This window comes from Dreissena polymorpha, chromosome 12, assembly GCF_020536995.1.
Source record: "Dreissena polymorpha isolate Duluth1 chromosome 12, UMN_Dpol_1.0, whole genome shotgun sequence".
Taxonomy (NCBI): domain Eukaryota; kingdom Metazoa; phylum Mollusca; class Bivalvia; order Myida; family Dreissenidae; genus Dreissena; species Dreissena polymorpha.
In genome coordinates, this window is record NC_068366.1 from 46,366,083 (window position 1) to 46,392,451 (window position 26,369).

At 36.2% G+C, this 26,369-nt stretch overlaps 1 protein-coding gene and 1 long non-coding RNA gene across 2 annotated transcripts; both read left to right on the forward strand.

Moving 5' to 3' along the window:
- The first annotated feature begins 3,908 nt into the window (after positions 1 to 3,908).
- LOC127853001 (low density lipoprotein receptor adapter protein 1-A-like) lies at positions 3,909 to 24,979 on the forward strand. Its single transcript, XM_052387118.1, has 9 exons — positions 3,909 to 4,145; positions 10,174 to 10,331; positions 12,030 to 12,142; positions 14,692 to 14,806; positions 16,604 to 16,711; positions 19,300 to 19,459; positions 22,636 to 22,718; positions 22,988 to 23,079; positions 24,622 to 24,979. Exons 1-9 carry the CDS (start codon positions 4,085 to 4,087, stop codon positions 24,785 to 24,787), a joined length of 1,056 nt encoding a protein of 351 aa, XP_052243078.1. The 5' UTR covers positions 3,909 to 4,084; the 3' UTR covers positions 24,788 to 24,979.
- On the forward strand, positions 21,038 to 21,983 carry LOC127853013 (uncharacterized). The gene is made up of 2 exons (XR_008036402.1): positions 21,038 to 21,176; positions 21,333 to 21,983. It is a non-coding gene; the product is annotated as an uncharacterized LOC127853013 (long non-coding RNA).
- Positions 24,980 to 26,369: the final 1,390 nt, after the last annotated feature.

Here is a 26,369-nt window from a genome sequence, read left to right on the forward strand (position 1 = left end):
TCGCAAGCCAATGGACAAAAATCAACTATATATTATTGACGTGCGAACTTAAGCACATATACGTATGCACTTGCGCGCGTTGATAAAGCACTGAGCGCGTTAACGTTTGCACTTTATTTCTTTTCGTACGCACCTAAGAGTCGATACGAACGCACTTTTGAGTCTTTACATGTGCACTTTAGATTCGTGACATGTGCACTTGAGAGTCTTTACATGTGCACGTGCGAGTCTTACGTGTGTACTTATAATTCTTGACATGTGCACTTGAGAGTCTTTACATTAGCACTTGAGAGTCTTTACATGTGCACTTGAGAGTCTTTACATTTGCACTTGAGAGTCTTTACATTTGCACTTGAGAGTCTTTACATGTGCACTTGAGAGTCTTTACATGTGCACTTGATAGTCTTTACATTAACACTTGAGAGTCTTTACATGTGTACTTGAGAGTCTTTACATGTGCACTTGAGAGTCATTACATTTGCACTTGAGAGTCTTTACGTGTGCACTAGAGAGTCCTTACATGTGCACTTGAGAGTCCTTACATGTGCACCTAATAGTCCTTACGTGTGCACTTAAGAGTCTTACGTGTGTACTTTAGAGTCTTACGTGTGTACTTGAGAGTCTTTGCATACGCACTTGAGAGTCTTTACATGTACACTTGAGAGCCTTTACATGTGCACTTGATAGTCTTCACATGTGTACTTAAGAGTCTTTACATGTGCACTTAAGAGTCCTTACATGCGCACTTGCGAGTCTTACGTGTGTACTTAAGAGTCCTTACATGTGCACTTGAGAGTCTTTATATTAACACTTGAGAGTCTTTACATGTGCACTTGAAAGTCTTACGTGTGTACTTCAGAGTCCTTACATGTGCACTTAAGAGTCCTTACATGTGCACTTGAGTCTTTATATTTTTAACACTTGAGAGTCTTTAAATACGCACCCGAGAGTCAATACATGCGTACTTGAGAGTCTTTACATGCACATTTGAGAGTATTTACATGTGTACTTGAGAGTCTTACGTGTGAACTAGACAGTCTTTACGTGTGTACTTGAGAGTCTTACGTGTGTGCTAGACAGTCTTTACATGTGTACTTGAGAGTATTACGTGTGTACTTTACATGTGCATTTGAGGGCCTTTACGAGTGCACGTGAGAGTATTATGTGTGTACTTGAGAGTCTTACGTGTGCACGTGAGAGTCTTACTTGTGCACTTGAGAGTCTTACTTGTGTACTTGAGAGTCTAACGTGTGTACTTTAGAGTCTTCACAAGAGCACTTTAGAGTATTTATGTGTACACGTGCGAGCCTTTACGTGCGCACTTCTTCATCTTTTCATGTGGACTTTTGCAAGTGAGCGATTTTTGTCCGCGTGATATATTCATTGCGTCGGCATTTTAAGCGTTACATGTGCACAGTATTGCCATTTCCTACGTACATTTACCCACATGCGCACGTGAGACAGATAATATATTTGCAGTAGCACGTGAAATTCGTTAAGAATACACTTTACTCATAGTTATGAGTAAATTTATTATTCTCTATTCTCAAAATACTATTAAATTCTTATCATCATTATCAACCATTTCATTATCATCCTATCAACATCATTATGATACAAATAATAACCCAAAGACAAAGTATGAGTGGGTGTTTGTATTTGACAGGACTTTCGGCGTATAAATGCAAAAACAATGCTTCTGACGCCCGTATGTGTTCCATGTGCAACGAAGATCGACCTCAATGGCACCGCTCAGTTGATGAGTCTCGAGAGGACTGTAAACGGTGTAACATCTTTGTTCAGATGTCTAAATAACTGAAACGATACTATTTAAATGATGTAAGACATGTCATTATGAATACTTAACATGCTGATGTGTGGCATGTAAAAAGTCTACAAATAAGCAGCTATTATTATATTGTAACAATTAAGTATTCTTTAGCAAAACATGTAAAAAACATTATCAATCATATTGCGCAAATTAACATAACAAACAAACATCAAAAGCACCCCCTACACACCCCGGACATCAACAAGAAACAAATAAATCACTCAAACCATAAATCCATAAAATAATACTTAAAAAGAATGTAGATTAATCATAAGTATTCCGAGTAATATATATATATATATATATATATATATATATATATATATATATATATATATATATATATATATATATATATATATATATATATATATATATATATATGCATACGACGAAATTATTCAACAGTTATATTAAACCGACGTCAACATTTAACCAGTTACACCAAAACGAAAAAATTAAGTAATCGTAAAATAAGAATATCTTTAAAATTAAACGTTCATTACGTAAGAAAACAAAAAAAAATAACACTGACATTTTAACATACCGAGATTAACATCCACATTAAAACACAATATGAAGTAAAAGATGAATCAATATAATCAAGAAAACTTAGCTGCTTCAGACACCCATCGACTTTTTCGGTAAAGGAATCGGTTCTTGTTTAGATCCCATCTCACATGGGCAAAAACCGCACTGAAAATAAACTTAATATCGACTTTATTATTGCATATTTTTCCATAACTTGTGCCTGTCAAATACACACCTCGAATGGCGACTCAATAGATTTGCAAATCATAAATACCCCAAAACAAAAAAAACTCGTGCGCTTTTGCGCTAAATCTCAAACACAAAACCCGTGCATTTTTCGCGCTAAACCATTACCATAATCGCTTTTCTAAATAACATGCATAAAACCATACTATACCGTATTTATCAAACCGAGAATAATTCAATTTATCGCCTTATATGAACATCTACACGTTATCACTTCAGCTTTTTACGTTCTTGCTGGAGTTTCTTTATGTCCTCACTTCAACGTGTTTTTATTTACGGAACTTAGCATTTGGGCGTCGCTACGTGCGAATAAAGACCTATAGAATACATTTGTTATAGGTCTTTGGTGCGGACGTGAGCATCTTTATGCGCGCAGGTTTGAATCGTTTCTTACACTAATGTGTGTCTGTATTTATATATGAATATCGAAATATTTCAGCTTTATGATTTTAGTATGTTAATAATTGTTTTTGACCGAAGAGCAAACATTTAGCAAAAAAAGTTATTTCCACTACAGTCTCGCAAAAAATACTGATGGAAAAGTGTTTGGGGCGAACATTATTCCTGTAAATTATCAAACATATATTTTGTTGAAAACCACATTTATTGATTATTACTTTCGACACGTGTTAAAATTCTGTTAACTTGTTTTAATAAAACAATTTCGGTTTATATTTTTGCTAACTTTTAGAAAGCGCGAATTCTTTCAACCTCATAAGATGCATCGTCTGCAGTTGTGTAAGTAACGGTGTAATTGTTAATCCTGATTAGTCTGTTTAGTTTAAGCATAGATATTTGAGCTCGATTATGGCGTATTAGACATGTTTGGACTATTGTAAACATGTCTCCGAAATAGAATGTAAAAAGTTTTTTGTGAAACGTCACCGAGTCTGTAAGAAGTAATGTTCCGTTTGCATTGCTCATAAAATGACGCATAGACGCAATAAGGATGCGCTGCCCAGTTTATGATACTACATGCGGAATGGGGACCAAATATGGTGAAATGCAAACTATATATCACGATTGTTCTTTTCAGACGCGTCGGATTTCAACAAAATATTGGAATACTAGTCCAAAAGTCCAAATATGTCTAATACGCCATAATCGGGCTCAAATATCTATGCTTAAACTAAACAGACAATTACTAATCATGATTAACAATTACACTGTTACTTACACAACTGCAGACGATGCATCTTATGAGGTTGAAATAATTCGCGAATTTTGGCTAATTAATAAAATAGTGATTTGTAACCTGTATTTGCCGGTATCTTGATATATATTAAGTTGTAAAAATCGCTGAAAATTGAGACTGGTGTCTTCGTGATTGTTTGATATGATAAAACTTTGTGTAAATAATTGTGTACAGTCAAGTAAGGTCGTACGACTTGTTCGACGTAAATATGTTATTGTAAAAGTATTAATCACACGAAAGTATCAATTTGTGTGGAGAAAAAATATTGATAGCAATAATTAATGGAGTCAATTTTTCGGAAAGTGAGAAAGAATCCACAAACAGTCGGTGGTAAACATAGCAGTAAGTTGCTAGAGATCTGAGCTGCATTAAGATCTCAGAATGTCATAGTTATCGATACTCAGTAATCTTATACCTGGATACCTGGACTGTTGGGCCGTAATTTAGCTATGCTGTAGTGGCCCCTCTGATAAATGGTCTCTTCTTTAGAATCTCTCTCTGATATGAACTAATTTTATTAAAACTTCTCTAGAGTGCGCTTAGTAAAATTAATTTAACTTCATTTACAGACGGGTTAAACTTAATGTTCCATTTCTCAGAATAAAGCAACGATTTAAATTGATTAACACTTGTGGCAGCTATTGTTGATTCTTCCAAACTGTTCCAGTAATGAATTGATATTTCACACCAGACACTCTCATTAAATCCTGATCATCAAAAGTAGTCACATTTTGTAGCTTTCAAATATTTTCTTATTAAAAACAATACACCTCTGTTCCCATTGGAAGTAGGACTAAAGGCATCATAGTCTGTAAACTTCAGACCATTTATACTCAGTTTTTCATTAGCTGACTTTGGAAAAAACCTCACAAATTCCAAATATATCTGGATGTAACATGTCTAAAATGCCTCAAGTTCTGCAACTTTATTCGACAACGAATCAACATTTGTAAAGCACAATTTCAAAATGTATCTGTATCTTCAGATGAACCCATTAACTAAGTATTTGAACACCCTGCATTATCCACACTTCCATTTGAACGACTCAATAACTGAACATTTTGAACGTGATTAACAATATTTTGAACATTTTTAACGCGATTAACTGTGATTTGAACATGTTTAACTGTTAACATATTTACATTACAATCTCTGTGAAACTGGTAATCATATTATCATGGACGAACCATCTTTCGAACCTCTTAAGTTTTGACATGTCAATTATACTCAAATATAATGTTGAAAATAGTGAAACATATTTACAAGTACTCTATTTGATAAATAACTTGTTTCTTCGTGGCTGGCAACTGTAATTGTTATGTAAATCCTCTTTTGATTAAAGATTTTTGCAAGTTTCCAGCACATCCATATCATGTAAAACTATCAATACCGCCCAAACAATGAGTACCTGCTTTCGAACCATTCAGTGTACAACATTTAAAATAAATTAGTCACATGTTTTGACCATGGTCACGTCAGCTGAAATGTGTAAATTGTGAAGCAAAGTTGAGAACAAAAAAAAGACCATGTTTTTATATCTTTTTTAAGGAAAATCCTTACAGATGTAAAAAGCATTAAGAAATGCAATGATTTTGACGTGTTTTATGATTAATCAATCGTCGATTTGCAGCTACGCGTGAGTCGACGTAAACAAATCACAAATACTAAAAAACGGTGATGTAGTGCGCATGGGCATACAATGTAAACTTATGAAGGGTTCGAAAAGAAGTGAGGTTCGAGAAGAGGTACTTCAACGATATTCGCAATAATCCAACTCCCAGCTATTAACCCTCCGGGATGCTGGGAGTTGCAACTGGTAACAAGATATTTCATAGAAACGTTCCGCCCAGATTCCGGGCGGCACTTTAATCGGTAGTATTAGCAACATAAACTATTTTCTGGCATAAATAAACACTAACAGATCATGTATATATCTTATGCGCAAATTAAAACAACTTAAGTGATATGGTGTGCTCGCATAGTAATGATATTAATCCAAAGTTTCAAACTGTCAATGGTTCATGAAAATGTGTTAATTTTGGCAATGGAAAAAGCCGAGCAGGGCTCGTGCTGTCGTTCGCCACTTGAGCCATTTGCGAAAATATTTAGAATTTGGCTCAAGAAAAATCCGATTTGCGAAAAATGCTAATATCTCGTAAAATTTCATTGAAAACAGCCGCCATTTTAAGCCGAAACTGGTTTTCTATATTTTTCTCTTTGTTTCAATGAAAGTATTCGCAATTTGAACAGTGAACGAAAACCGGTCTGCACCTGTATCGAGACATCGCTTGACCTTATTGCTATTGAAGTGCACATGGTAGCTGGCCAATCAAAACTGAGCTCGCTTACACCTGAAATGACGTTGTCGAATGAAACGTAAAAATGGGTGGAGCTTTGAATACACAGTTAATATTGTCGTCTTCAAACAAAATAGCGGCCGGTCGCAAATGTCGTATTATAAGATTAAAAATGAAAATAAGCGTGACAATATTTTAATTATTTCCAAGCTGACTATCGATCTAAATTAAAGAGTGATAACTAAATAATTAGTTCTTTGTCGTTGATGTTACAACTTTCTGCCGATTTACGATTGAAATGAAAAGGTGATAATTAATTAATTTGATCGCTTTACTCACACACTATGCTAACTAACAGCGGCGTATTTTAATCAAAGGAAAACGTGAAAAACACGCGCGGTTTAATTGCAATTAAAGTTTAATTAAAGGTACGAATTTGTAAGGCATAGGAATGGTAATTCATGCCGTCTACTATATAAATGGAAGTAACCACTTTGTGCGTACAGTCGCTAACATGACTTCTTTAACCTTAAAGTGTCCTTTGGACGAAAATGAGTCTGAACAAACAAACAAAAAAATTAAAAAACAAAAAAATAGAGCATTCCATGAGTCTTGGAAAGTTGGTAATAATTGGCTTCGCTTGAGAATGAATCAAAATCAATGTACTGTGACCTATGCATTAAGGCGCAGAATTCCAACACTTTCACTGTAGGTTGCAATATCCTGAAAAAAGACTAGGTGACGAAACATGCAAAGTCTAAAGGTAAGATTTTGAAGATGAGAGGAATTTTAATTTGAAATTACTTTGATATGCTATAGTCTAACTATATGTATATATGCAGATTGACAATGTATTTAATTTATTTTTATTTTTAGATCACACTAATGCCGTCGATGCCAGCAAGCAGTCGGTGTTTATGAAGTCCGCCTGTGAAGTGGCCATAACGAAGAGTGAGGTAGCGGTAACTGCAGCTCTAAAAAATGTATACTTTGCTGCTAAGCAGAATCTAGCTAGCTCAGTGATTCCTGCTCTTAATGCCCATTGCATTAATCAAGGTGTCTCACAACTATGTGATCTAAGGGTTGATGGTCATACCACATATGAACACCACCAGTCAATCAATGAGTTCCAAGAATGTATTGCTGAGTCTTTGCATTTAGAATTGTTAGAAAAATTGAAATACTGTCCAAAATTCAGTCTGATGTTAGATGAGTCAACAGATGTATCTGTGTCACAAAATTTGATCTGTTATGTAAAAATCCTAGAGAGCGATTGTTTTGGATCGTCTATCCTGTGACCCACTTTTTGGGCATATCTGATTTAAGTATTGCAAATGCTGAGTCCATCTATGTTTAAGTCTGTGACATTCTGTTGAGAAAAGGAATAGACATTGCCAACCTATGTGGTGTCAGTACTGACGGTGCATCTGTCATGGTCGGACACAAATCAGGGGTAGTAACGAGGTTAAAAGAGCATGTCCCTGGTGTCCTTGCTACACACTGCATTGCCCACAGGTTAGCCTTGAGCTGTTGCAGCAGTGCAGATTCCCTTCCCTATCTGGTCAAATTTCAGGAGATATTAAATTCTATCTACAAATACTTCAGAAACTCCCCCAAGAACATATCAAAGCTCTCTGCCATTCAGTCCATTTTAGAAGGTCAAACACTCAGATTTAAAGAGGTCTTCCACACACGTTGGTTAAGTTTTGAGGGTGCTGTTGATGCCTTGGTCACAAACTACCCAAGCCTAGTTTCTCTGTTTCTAGAAGAAAAATCTGGTAAAGCCCTGAGTCTGTACAAACCAATTGCCACATTCAAATTTCTGTACACTGCTCACTTCCTGTGTGATGCACTCAAACCCATTGTCATTTTGTCCAAAATGTACCAGAAGAAAGACTTGTGCTATTCTGAGGTTAACCCCCTTTTGACAGCCACTATTCAGGCTCTTGAACACCTGTCAGAGACAAGGTCAGGTCCCATGATGAAAAAAATTCTGAAGGTCACACCCCAAACACCAGAGATTGATAAAGATGGTTTGTCCACATTTGAGTATGAAGGTCACACTATCACAGACAGTGTCAAACAAAGAACTGAAGCTGAGTCTGTATGCCAAAAGTTCATGAGCAATATGGTCACAAGTCTGAATAGCAGGTTTTCAGACAACAGTGATGGGTCTGTCCTTACAGCCATGAGCAATCTATTTGACCCCAGTATCCCAGTCCCACAAATACACTCAGACATTGACACTGTCTCTGACTACTTAGGTACTGTAGGATTTGAAGGCTCACAGTCTGAACTGCTTTGCTTTGCCAATTTTGCAAGAGCAAGCCATAATTCTGGAAACAAGTCAGTGACTGACATACACTCTGCTGCAAATTTGGCAATTAAAAATGTCCATTCCTATCCAGCATCAGCAGAAGCTGCCAAAAGGTTGTTAGTATCCCCAGTGTCTACAGTGGACTGTGAAAGAGGGTTCAGTAGGCAGAATGTAATCAAAACTGATCTAAGAAATTGTTTGACTGTAAAAAATTTGGAACATCTCATGAAAATCTCAATTGAAGGAAAAGACTGCAAAGATGTTGACTTTAAACTGATCTACAAACTGTGGGCTGGTAAAAAACAGCGCAGAATAATAATGAAATAATAATGATACATGTCATGACTTTGTTCTCTGTATATAGCAGGATTTGTTTGCAATGTATTTTGTGAATGAAATGTATGCTTGTATTTACATGCCATTCATCATGTTGTTAAAAATGTGCTGTATGAAAATTTCTCTATTACTATGAAAATTGTGATGTGATGTATATTATGATATGTGACATGTGCTTGTTGTCATTAAAAGAAATATTAAAAATCTATAGTAAATATTGTTATTTGAAACAAACGAAAACTGGTTGGCAATAGGCACAGACAATCTAGGATCCAAAAAATTTCCCGGACCCCCCTAGATCTGGGTGGCTCAAAGAAATTTTGGGCCAGCGCTAGCCCTGTCGAGTATGCTGAAGTTGAAGTGTGACATTTCACTGAAATGTGTATTTATTTACAAAAAAATTATTAGAAATGATTTTCATATTAGATATCTCATGAATTAAAGGCCATTTCATGGAAGTCACCAAATCAACCCTTATCTGTTCATCTCTTTTCTATCAATATGTTCAGTCATAAACACTGTTTTGAGAATTAATACTAAGAGAATACAGATGTCAGAACTGTGAATATACTATAAATAAATATTTTGGTACTGGCAAGCAAGTATTTCTTAGACAAAATATAGGAGTTTTCTTGAATTACTTACTTAATAATATGAAATATCACATGAACACTTTACGGACATTCGCGTGCTATTAATATCCCCCACCCGGAGGTCACATTTCATTGCAACGAAATGTAGGAACATTGCAATTGTTTACTATAATTGTGTACTATAATAGTTGCCTTTCAATAAATTGTTGCTATCATCTTCAAGAAAACAAGAGTCTGTAAGTATGTGGCAAAGCAAATTGTGTTAGAGCGTTACATTACACAAAATACATGTTAATAGCATGTCCGGTAAATACTGCTGTCCGACAAATACTCAAACACCCACTTTATATTGTTCAGTTCTTTATTGCAGAATCATTCCAACATGAATTCATGTTGTATGTACACGTATTTCAAGCTGCAAATTAATATTGAACTGACTGTTGTGTTGACTTAACAATATGTCAACTTGAAGCTTTTTCTTGATCTGAACTCCTATATTTTGACACATGAACAAGGCTTTTTTATCCAGCATTGTAACTACTATATGCACCAATTTTTATCAAGGGCACACATTCAATAATGATTGTATTTGTGGTAGTCTCTGCTATGATATTAATATTTTAGGTAAAAATGGATGGTTCAAATGGGTTGAATGCAAAAAATATTTTCTATGAATAATTTAACTGGTGTTAATTTATTTCTGGGTATGATAGTATATCTTATAATTCTGAAGAAAATTATTGTATTGTCTCTTGACCTAAGGGCGTATGGCTAGTCCCACTTTATGTTGCCATGTTATTTATTTACTCCAAATATTCTTTTTACAGAACTAGGAGAGGGTTGGGATGAGAACAGTGAGGCGGTAACTGAAGGTGTGGGCTTCTATCTTAAGTACCTGGGCTCCACCCTGCTTGATGAGCTGCCTCTGGGAGAGAGCTATGGGGAGGGAGTGAGCACTCGTGCTGTACAGAGGATTGTAGAGATGGTAATGTCATGTACATACGTGTGTGCAGACTACGAAAAACCTGTCAGACAAATCTGGAAAAAAATTAAAATCGCTGATTTTTTTTTTTTTATAAACAATTTTCTAGTCCTCTGCTTATTTTATTATTAAGTTTATTTTTATGTTCCCCACCCACTATAGTGGGGGACATATTGTTTTTGCCCTGTCTGTTGGTCTGTACGTTGGTCTGTTGGTCTGTTTGCTCCAACTTTAACATTTGCAATAACTTTTTCAATATTCAAGATAGCAACTTGATATTTGGCATGCATGTGTATCTCATAGAGCTGCACATTTTGAGTGGTGAAAGGTCAAGGTCATCCTTCAAGGTCAGAGGTCAAATATATGTGGCCAAAATCGCTAATTTTATGAACACTTTGGCAATATTGAAGATACCAACTTGATATTTGGCATGCATGCGTATCTCATGGAGCCGCACATTTTGAGTGGTGAAAGTTCAAGGTCATCCTTCAAGGTCAGAGGTCAAGTATATATGGCCAAAATCGCTCATTTTATGATTACTTTGGCAATATTGAAGATACTAACTTGATATTTGGCATGCATGTGTATCTCATGGAGCCGCACATTTTTAGTGGTGAAAGGTCAAGGTCATCCTTCAATGTCAAAGGTCAAACAAAAAAAATAAAAAATTCAAAGCGGCGCAGAAGGGGACATAGTGTTTCTGTCAAACACATTTTTCAATATTGAAGATAGCAACTTGATATTTGGCATGCATGTGTATCTCATGAAGCTGCACATTTTGAGTGGTGGAAATTTAAAGTCAAGGTTATCCTTCAAGGTAAAAAAAAAATTGTTTCAAAGCGGCGTTCTCATGAAGCTGCACATTTTGAGTGGTGGCAGTTTAAGGTCAAGGTCATCCTTCAAGGTCAAGGTCATCCTTCAAGGTCAAAGGTAAAAAAAAATAAAATCAAAGCGGCGTTCTCATGAAGCTGCACATGTTGAGTGGTGGAAGTTCAAGGTCAAGGTCATCCTTCAAGGTCAAGGTCATCCTTCAAGGTCAAAATAAAAATAAAATTCAAAGCGGCGTTCTCATGAAGCTGCACATTTTGAGTGGTGGAAGTTCAAGGTCAAGGTCGTTCTTCAAGGTCAAGGTCATCCTTCAAGGTCAAAGGTAAAAATAAATACAAAAATTCAAAGCGGCGTTCTCATGAAGCTGCACATTTTGAGTGGGGGAAGTTTAAGGTCATCCTTCAAGGTCAAGGTCATCCTTCAAGTTCAAAGGTCAAAAAAATTATTTTTTCAAAGCAGCGTTCTCATGAAGCTGCAAATTTTGAGTGGTGGAAGTTCAAGGTCAAGGTCATCCTTCAAGGTCAAGGTCATCCTTCAAGGTCAAAGGTAAAAAACAACTTTTTTTTCTTCAAAGCGGCGTTCTCATGAAGCTGCACATTTTGAGTGGTGGAAGTTCAAGGTCAAGGTCATCCTTCATGGTCAAAGGTAAAAATAAATAAATTTCAAAGCGGCGCAGAAGGGGACATAGTGTTTCCGACAAACACATTTCTTGTTATATTTTTTCTGCATGTGTTGTACATTATGTGTACAAAGTAAATTTTGATGTTATCTGTTTTATAAAAGGGAACAGCAAGTAAGAGTTAAATTCAGGTATAATTTAGTTCAAGTGATAAAAATCACCCAGATTTGTTAATGATAGTCTTACATATGCAGGCAAAATCTCAAGCTAAGAAGCTGGTGAAAGTGTCACTGAAAGTAACCCCTCATGGCATCAAGGTAGTTGATATGGACAGCAAGGACATGCTCTTTGATGTCTCCATATACAGGTATATCTCATGCCTCATGTTGTTCAGTAAACCTTGTAAACATTGTGTTTTTGTATTGATCCTTATTTTATGTTACTGACTAAAATGTGGAAAGTTGGCTGATATGATAGTGCCAATAACTAGTTTGCATTTCAGGGGTGTTAACATTTGCTAAAACTAAAAGCCAGCTAGCAGAAGCAGATCACCTTTCTTTGCGGTTGCTTTAAATTAATTATAGTTATCAATATGGAATATAATTAGATGCACCATGACATTTCTGTCCAAATAAAATATCTTTTATCAAATTGTTTGGACATTTTGATTTAGTGAGAAAATAAATTATGTCGATGCAAATATTACCCCAAAAAGACTAAGTGGGATTGCCCATTGGGGTATTATTTTGGAAATCATACTCGCCCATTTAATTTAAGTCTCCAACGTAATTGGGCAAGTGGAAGTTTCAACCCCTATTATTGGTTAATTGCCTTGTTTAAAAGGGCCATGAAGAAAAGAAGGGTTATTAGCTCATCTATTTTTTGAAAAAAAAAGATGAGCTATTGTCATCAACTTGGCGTCTGCGTCGGCGTCTGGTTAAGTTTTGTGTTTAGGTCCACTTTTCTCATAAAGTATCAAAGCTATTGCATTCAAACTTGGTACACTTACTTACTATCATGAGGGGACTGGGCAGGCAAAGTAAGATAGCTCTGGCGTGCATTTTGACAGAATTATGTACCCTTTTTATACTTAGAAAATTGAAAATTTGGTTTAGTTTTGTGTTTAGGTCCATTTTATTCCTTAAGTATCAAAGCTATTGCATTCAAACTTGGTACACTTACTTAATATCATGAGGGGACTGGGCAGGAAAAGTTAAATAACTTTGGAGTGCATTTTAACAGAATTATGGCCCCTTTTTATACTTAGAAAATTGAAAATTTGGTTAAGTTTTGTGTTTAGGTCCACTTAATTCCTACAGTATCAAAGCTATTGCTTTCATACTTGCGACACTTACTAACTATCATAAGGGAACTGTGCAGGCAAAGTTATGTAACTCTGACCGGCATTTTGACAGAATTATGGCCCCTTTATACTTAGAAAGTTGAAAATTTCGTTAAGTTTTGTGTTTTGGTCAACTTTACTCCTTAAGTATCATAGCTATTGCTTTCAGACTTGGAGCACTCACCAACTATCATAAGGGGACTGTACAGGACAAGTTGCATAACTCTTGTTGTCATTTGGACGGAATTATGACATTTTTTTGACTTAGTAACTTTAAATACATGATGTATATGGTTAAATTTTGTGTTAACATCCACTTTACTTCTAAAGTATCAAGGCTATTGCTTTCAAACTTCACATACTTTCATACTATCATGAGGGTACTGTAACTGGAAAGTTGAATTTTACCTTTACCCAATGATCTTGACTCTCAAGGTCAAATAATTAAATTTTGCTAAAATTGCCATGACTTTGTTACTTATGATCAGATTTGATTGATACTTCGACAAAACAACTCTAACCTAACATACTACAATAGACTCCACCCAAACTATCCCCCATGCCCCCCCCCCAAACCCCCCCCCCCAAAAAAAAGAAAAGATCATCTTATAAATGACAACACCCTCACACTATACCCCCCCCCCCCCCCCCCTAAATTTATTTTTATTTAAACATGGTTAAAAAAAACAAAAATATTTATTTTTATTATTTTATTTTTGAAAGAACCGTCCAACTATCCCACCCAAGACTCCCCCCCCCCCCCCCCCCCAAAAAAAAATAAAAAAAATTTTGTTTTCATTTTTATTTCTTATTTTTGGAAGATAATGTAATAAATGACCACACCCCCACACTATACACCCCTCTCCACCCCACCCCTCCATCTTTTTTGATTCAAGTATTTAGATAGGTCCCTTCACCTTTAAAAAGAAAAATAGATGAGAGGTCTGCACCCGCAAGGAGGTGCTCTTGTTTTTCTTTTCTGCATGCTATACCATGTTTTTCATTTGATTTTAAGCTCCAATCTCCATATAAAACGTATTGTAAGATATTTATTTATACCACAATAATTAACTCATTTTCTAAATACATTATATTATATTGAACAAAACATGTTTCTCATTCTTTTACTATTATGTCTAGCATGTATATATTTTGAACTGCATGTACCCGTTATATATTTTTAACTTTGGGGAAAAAAAAAGCTAAAACAATTATATTATGCCGTTGTTGCTAGTTAGCACAGTTCTGGTAAATGTTATACCAGGCTTGATTGAGGACCAAGAAGCTCAGATTTATATTGTACATACATTTAATATGTAATAAAATATGAATTAGAGCTTGCTTGGTCAAACTGCTTATTTCCATGGAAACTGATATGTAAACCAAATATAACTTGCACACATGGGAAACAAATGTTACAAGTGCAGTTTTATAGATGGTACATGGATTGAAGCATTCTCTGCATGAAGTATTTATCTTATAGCTGATAGCGACTTAATATGACATTCTATGGTTTTGTATTTTTATTTTGAGCTACAAGTGTTATTATATGGCTGTCTGGGTCTGTGTTGCAGGATATCGTTCTGTACAGCAGACAAGAATCATGATAAGATATTTGCCTTCATTGCAAGAAACACCATCAACGAAACAATGGAGTGCCATGCTTTCTACTGTGCAAAGCAAAAAATAGTATGTGGATATACCGGAATGTTTTTAAGTAGATGAGTGAAATAGGCTTGTCATGATATGCTATGATTGTACCATAATATAGCTCAATACAGCATATGGCTGTTTCATGATACATATGATATTTCACAGTTTATATTTTAACAAAAGAAACAACAATATAACAATAGTTCTAGGTTTATAACTTTGTACAATAATCTCTGTTAAAACACTTTAAGTCTGTGATAGTCTGATAGGAAACTGTAAAATGGTAGTTTTTCAGCTATTTTGTAGTAACATCAATATGTGTAGTTTAATTTCTAAAATACTAGGTTTAAAATATTGATCCACATGAGTCTGTTAACATACATTTGGTTCAATGAATTGCCAAGTGTATTCTGTTTCCAAACTAAAAGCTAGTGTGATTCAGATATAATGCAACAAACAAGCAAACTGTTTACATTTCATGAACTACTTTTCGTTGAAAGATGTTCCCAACTTTCAAATGGTACGATATCGTGCTGGCATATTTAGCTTCATACTTGAGATGTTCAAGTTCAACATGTATATGTGTACGCACTAAATTGATCTGGATATGAACCAATTTGAAATTGTACAATTTGCATTCACTTCTATGGTTGTTAACACAATTATCTAATTAAAAAATATATGTATTCATCCTCAGTGTTCATAAAGAAAATACCAGTACAAAAACAGAATAGCCAATGGTGTATCACAATTTGATTTTTATGCCCCCCTTCGAAGAAGAGGGGGTATATTGCTTTGCTCATGTCGGTCTGTCGGTCGGTCTGTCGGTCGGTCCGTCCACCAGGTGGTTGTCAGACGATAACTCAAGAACGCTTAGGCCTAGGATCATGAAACTTCATAGGTACATTGATCATGACTCACAGATGACCCCTATTGATTTTGAGGTCACTAGGTCAAAGGTCAAGGTCACTGTGACCCGAAATAGTAAAATGGTTTCCGGATGATAATTCAAGAACGCTTATGCCTAGGATCATGAAACTTCATAGGTAGATTGATCATGACTAGCAGATGACCCATATTGATTTTCAGGTCACTAGGTCAAAGGTCAAGGTCACGGTGACCCGAAATAGTAAAATGGTTTCCGGATGATAATTCAAGAACTCTTATGCCTAGGATCATGAAACTTCATAGGTAGATTGATCATGACTAGCAGATGACCCCTATTGATTTTCAGGTCACTAGGTCAAAGGTCAAGGTCACGGTGACCTGAAATAGTAAAATGGTTTCCGGATGATAACTCAAGAACGCTTATGCCTAGGATCATGAAACTTCACAGGTAGATTGATCATGACTCGCAGATGACCCCTATTGATTTTGAGGTCACTAGGTCAAAGGTCAAGGTCACAGTGACCCGAAATAGTAAAATGGTTTCCTGATGATAACTCAGGAAAGCTTATGGCTCGGATCATGAAACTTCATAGGTACATTGATCATGACTTGCAGATGACCCCTATTGATTTTCAGGTCACTAGGTCAAAGGTCAAGGTCACAGTGACAAAAAACATATTTACAAAATGGCTGTCACTACAACTTAGAGCCCATATGGGGGGCATGCATGTTTTACAAACAGCCCTTGTTTAAAGATAAATACTGCAATACACCAGTGTACCTATTGATAATGACCTTAAAGATATTATTTTTCATTGAAGATAAGCACATCAGTAAAGCTTCAGTCTGAGGTCAGTTTTATGTCCTGTTACACAAATAATGAAAACAAGATATGACGTGTATCTGGTTCTGCAGCAGGCTATTGACTATTTTCTCCCTGCACAGGCACAAGCAGTGACCTTGTCTGTGTCCCAGGCTTTCAACCTGGCCAAAGACACGTGGGAGAAAACCAACAATGCTAAAAATACTCAACAGAATCTCCACAATAACCAGGTAACAAAAGATTGCATTGAAAACACACACCACATTCTATATCTACTTATTGGAGCCATAATAATATTATTTGTCTGTAAAACTCAGGAATTTTCATTTTATAAGTTCTTTTCTACTTTACCAGCGATTGCGGGGATTTCAATTATTCACCATCAAGTGCATGATTCATCATGTCAAATTATTACAAGCATTATTGAAGGTGGGGGGGACATGTTACCGACAGGCATCTAGGTACTCTGTACACTTTGATACTCATCCCTGAATGTTGTGACATCTTTGACAATTCATCTCACAAATTTGGGTTTGTCAAAAAAATTAAAGGAAATTTTTTTTAATCTGCAAGGCCTTGAGGTTTGATATTTTTGGTGGCAAAATTCTCCGAGCCTTTGCAGTATTTTGTTTTCTATGTGCGTATAAAGTGAAAAATCTTTTCCAAAAATTAAAAGGTGAGAGCCTAGATATTTGGTATGAAGCATCAAACAGTAGCCCTTAAAAGCTTTGTTTAAATTTGTCTATAGGAGGTTTTGGCGTGACGTCACAATAGGGGTTTTCCGTTACTAAAAATAGATTGGCCGTCACATCTCTCGATCGCGGCCATTTACATTGTATCAGAGTAATGGTCATAGGAAGACTAAATACTCACAATTTCACAAAACAAAACTATAAATACCCGTATTCTTTCTTAAAGTAAGACTTTGATAAATGATATTTGAAAAATAATAAAACATATAATAATTTGATTATAATTATAAGTGGTGTGGATGCGATAGTGTTATTGTTCATCAGCGATCGAAATTTAGTGTAAGAGGTGCATTGAATCAGTTATAAAACAAAGCCCTAAAAAAGCGCAATACATTACAATCTTTTAATGTAGCTTTAATTTTCTTTTACATTTAATGAATTTTCGTTTCGTTTGCACAGTATGAAAATATTAATAAATGTTGGCATTCAAATGGAAAAAAACACCTGCTTATTTTGCAAATTGAACTGTCTTTGCATGTACATGTATATTGAAAACTCTTTACTAGTGATTTTGAGCGATACAAATCTAGCAATTTATGTTACCATAAATCTATACATTTAATTTATTTTTACACAAGTATTTTATATCCCTATTATGAACAAATGTGATTGCTTGTTTTCATGATGATATTTCGAACACTGCTGTAACGCATGATCTTTACACGTTATAGCGGAGTTGACATTTGCAGGTACCCGTTAAATACGTTAATTGTGTAGCAGTAAATTTGTACAATATTTTTAATTTATAGTTATTAAACACTTTATTGTTATGCTTAAACTGGCTAATATATATATACTTTTTATAGTTCCTGTTAATCCATTTTGGACAGATGTATATTTTTTAAATATGTTCAGATATTTAATTAAAGCAACTGTTAAGTAGTTGACTTAAATGACTGCTCAATGTGCCAAGAGATGACATGGAGGTATCATAAATTGTGATTGATGACTAGAAACATGTGGTTTAGTATAGGTCCCTGGGTTTATGACACCCTTTTTTTTAGTAATTGTCTGGAAAGTATTCGATCATATCGAGATAATCGGTTTGTGATGAACAAAGTGGCAATTAAGCACTGGGTTAAAAATGCTGAAACAAAGAGTGTCAAAATAAGTGTGAACAATTAAATAAAAACAATTGCATTTATCAAGAGTATTTAGTTAATCTGTAACATGGTAAGTTTTTACAGACACATAGGTTCAAATCTGTTTCTATATACTTATGTTGATTACAAAAAATCAATCTATTGGTTTCGTCCTTATTTGTGTTCGTTCATTGAATTCAATTTATTCTGAGTATTTTGTTGTTCTTAAAAAGGTTCGCGAATATGTGTTAAGTAGAGATTGTTATGGTAAACTTATCACGATGCGGTTCATCAAATGCAAACAATAGCAAAATGGCCGCAGTTTTGATGGCCAAAATTTGAGCATGCGCAAACGTAACGTCATTATCGGAATCCCCAAAACCTCCTATGGGATTCAAAATGGCAAGGTCCCAGGACTCACAATGGTATGTTTAGACTCCATTAAAAAAAAGGCTTTTGAAATATTTTCTGAAACCACAAGGCTCTGAGATAGGTGTTTGGCTTTTTCAATCAAAAAGTGGTATTCTACCAAATTTATGCAGATGTTTACTTAGTGTTGAACATGAACCCCGCCCTTGGGCAAACTTGTTTTCCTTGTTGTACATATCAGTAGTAAATAAAGAAAAATGAATTCCCAAAAGCTTTATCAGGAATGAAATTCTTGTTATTATGGTTTTCAAAAGAATACCAACTGTAAACATGATCAAAGTGATTAAAGCTGGGATAACCGCCTTGAAAAGGTCAATGAAAATCATTTGAGGGTCTTAACAGGTTCGTTGAGTGGTGCAGGGCCCTTAAGCCCCTCTTTATATATAATTGCATGTGTTTTATTTCTTGATTTTGTTATAATGCACTTATTAGTAACATATTTAAAAAACAACACAACTTGATTTGGTGAAGGTAAATAGTTAATTCATTGTGATGTATTTGTTGGATGAGGCCAGTGTAATGTTGGAGCCCTCTAAGACTGGTGGTGTGTTGCAGGTATCTGTGGAGGGGGGCCATAACAGGGTGACTGCGCTATCACACCTACCTGACGGGGCCCAAGAAAGGGTGTCTGCCTCATCAGACCACAAAGGGGTCCCAGCAGTACCACCTAGGATGCACCAGGTGCAGTCAGCACCACTCATAGACCTCCTCCAAGGTACACAAGAGCAGTAAATAGTACCATAAGATCAAACACATTGACATCATGAGTGGTGATGTTTCCTCACTGATGTGCCTCTTTTTAGCTCACCTGAGCACAATGTGCTCATGGTGAGCTTTTGTGATCGCCTTTTGTCCGTCTTGCGTTGTGTGGCGTCAACATTTGCCTTGTTAACACTCTAGAGGCCACATTTATTGTCCAATCTTCATGAAATTTGGTAAGAAGATTGGTCTCAATGATATCTTGGATGAGTTCAAAAATGGTTATGTTTGCTTGAAAAACATGGCTGCCATGGGGCGGGGCATTTTTCCTTATATGGCTATAATAAAATCTTGTTAACACTCTAGAGGACACATTTATTGTCCGATCTTCATGAAACTTGGTCAGAAGATTCATCCTAATAATATCTTGAACGAGCTAAAAATGATGCAAGTTGGTTGAAAAACAGGGCCGCCAGGGGGCGGGGCATTTTTCCTTACACTCTAGAGGCCACATTTATTTTCCGATCTTCATGAAACTTGGTCTGAAGATTCGTCCCAATGATATCTTGGATGAGTTCCAAAATGCTTTCGGTTGCTTTAAAATCATAGCCCCTAGGGGGCGGGGCATTTTTCCTAATATGGCTATATATGGCTTTAGTAAAACCTTATTAACACTCTAGAGGCCACATTTATTGTCCGATCATCATGAAACTTGGTCAGACGATTTATCCCGATGATATCTTGTATGAGTTCGAAAATGGTTCCTGTTGGTGTAAAAACATGGCGGCCAAGGGGGCGTGGCATTTTTCCTTATATAGCTATCATAAAACCTTGTTAACACTCTAGAAGCCACATTTATTGTCGGATCATCATGAAACTTCGTCAGAAGACTTGTCCCAATTATATCTTGGACAAGTTCGAAAATGGTTCTAGTTGCTTGAAAAACATGGCCACCAGCAGGGGGGGGGGTGCATTTTTCCTTATATGGCTTCATGAATCTTCATAAAACTTTCTCAGAATATTTGTTTAAATGGTATCTTGGATGTGTATGAAAATGGTTCTGGTCTGTTGAAAACGTGGCTGCCAGGGTGTTCACTAGTCATGAAAGTTGGTTAGAACATTTGTTCTAATGACATCTTGGGCTGCACAGAACAGGTCAATTCCTTTGAATCTCAGGTGAGCGACTTTGGGCCTTTCAGGCCCTCTTGTATAATGGTCCTGTGTTGTCACAAATCTTGACTCCTTCCTAAACTTCATGTATTATGTTAGTCAATTAACATGGTATAGATATTTATGCCCCCCTTCGAAGAAGAGGGGGTATATTGCTTTGCTCATGTCGGTATGTAGGTCTGTCGGTCGGTCCGTCCACCAGGTGGTTGTCAGACGATAACTCAAGAACGCTTGGGCCTAGGATCATGAAACTTCATAGGCACATTGATCATGACTCGCAGATGACCTCTATTGATTTTGAGGTCACTAGGTCAAAGGTCAAGGTCACGGTGACCCGAAATAGTAAAATGGTTTTTATACGCCCGTATAAAATACGGGACGTATTATGTGAAACCCCTTGGCGGGCGGGCGGGCGGCGGGCAGGCGGCGGGCGGAAGGCATCACTTTGTCCGGACTCTAATTCAAATTGTATTCATCCGATCTTCACCAAACTTGGTCAGCAGTTGCATCTAGTTGATATCTAGGCCAAGTTCGAATATGGGTCATGCCGGGTCAAAAACTAGGTCATAGGGTCAATAAGTGCATTTTCAAAGGGGCCACTTTGTCCGGACTCTATTTCAAATTGTATTCATCCGATCTTCACCAAACTTGGTCAGCAGTTGCATCTAGTTGATATATAGGCCAAGTTCGAATATGGGTCATGCCGGGTCAAAAACTAGGTCATAGGGTCAATTAGTGCATTTTCAACGGCGCCACTTTGTCCGGACTCTAATTCAAATTGTATTCATCCGATCTTCACCAAACTTGGTCAGTAGTTGCATCTAGTTGATATCTAGGTCAAGTCCGAATATTGGTCATGCTGGGTCAAAAACTAGGTCAAAGGGTCAATTAGTGCATTTTACTTTGTCCGGACTCTAATTCAAATTGTATAAATCTTATCTTCACCAAACTTGGTCAGTAGTTGCATCTAGTTGATATCTAGGCCAAGTTCGAATATGGGTCATGCCAGGTAAAAAACTAGGTCATAGGGTCAATTAGTCCATTTTCAACAGCGCCACTTTGTCCGGACTCTTATTCAAATTGTATTCATCCGATCTTTACCAAACTTGGTCAGTAGTTGCATCTAGTTGATATCTAGGTCAAGTTCGAATATGGGTCATGTCGGGTCAAGAACTAGGTCATAGGGTCAATTAGTGCATTTTCAACGGCGCCACTTTGTCCGGACTCTAATTCAAATTGTATTCATCCGAAACTTTTAAACAACTTTTTATCCTGCGTCAAAGTGGTATGGGGGTATAAGTCACATTCAGTGACAAAGCTCTAGTTCAAGTTGATATCAATGCATATATATGAATATATCAGTTATATAAGTTGTTGTTGTTTTTTTTGCTTATTTCCAAAACAAATACATCAATCATCAGTGTATCATCTCCAATGGCACACGAATCGGGTGTATATTGCTCCGTCATGCGGTGCTCTTGTTGAATGATAACTCAAGAACGCATACGCCTAGGATCATGAAACTTCATGGGTAGATTGATCATGACTCGCAGATGACCCCTATTGATTTTGTGGTCACTAGGTCAAAGGTCAAGGTAACAGTGACCCGAAATAGTAAAATGGTTTTCGGATGATAACTCAAGAACGCATATGCCTAGGATCATGAAACTTCACAGGTAGATTGATCATGACTCGCAGATGACCCCTATTGATTTTGAGGTCACAAGGTCAAAGGTCAAGGTCACGGTGACCCGAAATAGTAAAATGATTTTCGGATGATAACTCAAGAACGCTTTTGCCTAGGATCATGACACTTCATAGGTACATTGATCGTGACTCACAGATGACCCCTATTGATTTTCAGGTCACTAGGTCAAAGGTCAAGGTCACAGTGACAAAAAACGTATTCACACAATGGCTGCCACTACAACGGACAGCCCATATGGGGGGGCATGCATGTTTTACAAACAGCCCTTGTTCTTATTTATTTTCATCAAGTTGTGTATGCGGTCCTTGTTTCAGATAGCCACCCACACCTTCCCAAGCCTCACAGTGTAGCATGCTTGGATATTGACAGCCAGTCTTCTAGTCCCCGTCATGGCTGGGTAGGCACTCAACATTCCATAGGCAGATGTGCTCTCTAGCTGGTGCTCTATTATAGTTACTCGATGTCACATTTGTGTTTAACATAATTGCTTATTATAGAGCCATGACATTCATGTAAATAATGTACTTTTCTTATCCATTCATAACCTTAATTGTTTAGAAATAAGCTTGCTGTTTGAGGTAAGGTTATGTATTCATATTTCCACTAATATATATACTACTCATAATACTACTCTGCTCACACCATATAATGTCTCTGTGTTTGCAGCAAACGTTTGATGAGAGCAGTGAGACATCACCAGTCCTGTTTAATCTTGAAATCACTGCTGACTCTGATAACCTCGACGACTGCTTTTCTCAGTAAGTCACTGTGTAAAACTTCAGGCATAAACAAAGTGAATTATGTCATAAATAATTAATTTCTGAATATTCTAAGGGATCTTAAATTAATCCTCTCCCATACAAAAATACTAATATTTCTAATAAAGTATGTGTCTCAAAAACAAAATGTACACCTACAAAAACTGTGAGATTTAAGGCATATATATAGTGACATAATTAAAAAACTGTTTCAAAATCTGTTTCAAAATCGTGAATTTAACATTTTAAGCTCGACTATTATATATGAAATATATATAGTGGAGCTATACAACTCACACCAGCGTCGGCGTTTGCGTCTGCGTGCAAATGTTAAAGTTTTCGTACAACCCCAATTATTTTCATTGTCCCTTGACATATTGCTTTCATATTTTGCATATGTGTTTACCAACATGACCCCAACCTATAAACAAGAGCAGACAACTCTATCAAGCATTTTTTCATAATTATGGCCCCTTTTCCACTTAGAATATGCAGCAAATGATAAAGTTTGCGTACTACCCCATTTATTTTCATTGTCCCTTGACATATTGCTTTCATATTTTGCATACTTGTTTACCAACATCACCCCAACCTATAAACAAGAGCAGACAACTCTATCAAGCATTTTGTCATAATTATTGCCCCTTTTATACTTAGAATATGCATATTATTGATAAATCTATATTAAAGTTTGCGTACTAGCCCAAATATTTCCTATATCCTTTGACATATTGCTTTTATATTTTGCTTTCTTGTTTAACAACATGACCCCAACCTATAAACAAGAGCAGACCACTGTATCAAGTATTTTTACATAATTATGGCCCCTTTTACACTTAGATAATTGAACATTTTGCTTAAATTGCCATAACTTCTTTATTTATGATCACATTATATTAATACTTTGACAAAACAACACTTACCTGAATACCACAATGGAGTCCACCCAAACAATACCCCACGCCCCTACCCAGAATCCCTTCCCCCCCCAACCTCCCCTCCCCCCCCGTAATTTTTTTTTTTTTAAACATCATCTAATAAATTACCCCACCCCACATTATACCCCCCTACCCCCCTACCCCCCCCCCCAAAAAAAAAAAAATTTTTTTTTTTAAACATCATCTAATAAATTACCACACCCCACATTATACCCCCTCTCACCCCCCTACCCCCCCCAAATTTTTTTTGTTTTTTCTCCTTTTTTTATTTTGAAAGATCGTCTAATAAATGACCATATCCCACATTATACCCCCTCTAACCCCCCCCCCCCCCCCCCAAAAAAAAAAATAATTTTTTTTTCCTTATTTTTTGTTTTTTTTTTAGAAAGATCGTCCAATAAATTATTGAATATGAACAATTTCCCCATGATGGCTTACGTTATAATGTCAAGCACTCGAATAGTTGAGCGCGCTGTCCTCTGACAGCTCTTATTAATAATCATAATGCACAAGCACATCTAGCTTACACGTCAAAGTTCTCAGTGTGCTTCTTCATTTTCCTTAGACTACATGTATTTAGTAAGTCATGTTTGTGTGTTTGCAGACTGGCTGAGAACAGAAGCCGCAAGGCGTGTTTCCCGGCGTTCTCCACGGACCTGGAGGGAGAGGACCAGGATGAGTCCGTACAGAGTTACGTGGACCACAGCAGTGAGAGATGTCTGGAGGCTTTCGCACGCACCAGGTCCCTAGAGGATCTCATGAACATCTAGACAACATCTCCAACATGAATAACTAGTAATAGAAGAGCTAGGCTTAGATAGCTGGCCTTATGCTGGCTAAAAACCTCTTCTGTCACTTTGGGAGGATCAAGAAGAATTCTCATATATATTTCTACAATTTTGCAGAGGTTATCATTATATTTATAAAAAAAATGTTCAAGAATAGATCTTCATCTACTTTTATGTTTATTTCTTTTATGCTTTCCCCGTGGTTTATAGAGAAACATCAGTAAATTAAAACTGATATTTCACTGTTTCAAACAGTGAAAATTAACAATGAAAATTATTGATAATTTTCTTTGTTTTAAGGGAACCATTTGTGGATATGTTTGGTTTCCCCATTGTGACCCCAAATTTTACCAAGGGGGACAACTGGGCATTGAATGTTTATAAAAACATACGGATTATTAGCTTCCCTTTAACATATATGAAATAACATTTTGGGGTATTAACGGGGAAATATTTTCTGGATTGGCAAAACACAAAAATAATCATTTGTAAGCATGAAATAATAAAAAAAATGTTGGATTTAGTGGAATATTAGTTTTAATTCACTTGCGATCATAGAAAAAATATATTTTCACTCGTGGCTGCGCAACTTGTGAAAATATCATTTTCTATGATCACTCATGAATTTAAAGTGATATTCCACCAAATCCAACAAATATCCTCTATTTAATCAGTTTATTTATGTTTATTTATGATTTGATGTGTAATAGTTAAGCATGTGTCTATTTTCAGGCCTAAGCCTTTAACAAACCCAGACCTTAGTTTTTATATAGACACTATTCTGTGTTTAATTCACTGGGGGCATTGTATAATGCATGATAAGATTTGTTTTTAAATTTAGATATTACAGGGATGTAATGAGACTTGTATTGTCTAACTGCAATACCACTTTCTACAAAGCTTTTATACTTGCATGGATGTTATCTCTGAACGCTCTCTGCACACCCACATCACAAGACCTCATGTTGACCTTGACTTACTGATGGACTTATTTAAGAAGGTCCAAAGTCTTGGTAAACCCATGGTTAACCCAAAATGACACATTTTATCTAACATCAATACCCCTTGCATCAAAGCTTTGATACTTTTCTGGATATTTTCTATGAACACTGTCAGCACACTCAAATTCCCTGACCTCAATTTGACATTGACCTGCATATGGCCTAGACTTTTTCAGAAGGTCAAACTGTTTTATAAATCCAACATGAAATGTTTCATTAAACGTCATGAATGCTTCTGAAAAGCTTGTCTACATGGACTGATGATCTTTGAACACTATCAACACACCCAAATCACTTCACCTCAGTTTGCCCTTTACATTGACTTATTTTGGGACAAGTTTTGATTGTCAAAAGTGTTGATCAACCCAAATTGACCATTTGCTCAACATCAATATAACAAACTTGCACTGACACTTACATTGGACATTCAGCACACCCAGATCACCTAACAACATTTTTACCTTGACATTAACCTAATGTTTTATTTAGGCTAATTCAAATTGGCCAATGTATCACTATTTACAAGTAGAACACATGGGCATCAGCGCTTGTTGAATGCTAAA

Excerpts from the sequence above, each read along its gene's own strand:
- LOC127853001 (XM_052387118.1), top strand. The coding sequence starts at position 4,085 with ATGGAGTCAATTTTTCGGAAAGTGAGAAAGAATCCACAAACAGTCGGT. Across the intron at positions 10,332-12,029 it reads TACAGAGGATTGTAGAGATG|GCAAAATCTCAAGCTAAGAA; the intron begins GTAATGTCATGT and ends TTACATATGCAG. Across the intron at positions 23,080-24,621 it reads CTCGACGACTGCTTTTCTCA|ACTGGCTGAGAACAGAAGCC; the intron begins GTAAGTCACTGT and ends GTGTGTTTGCAG.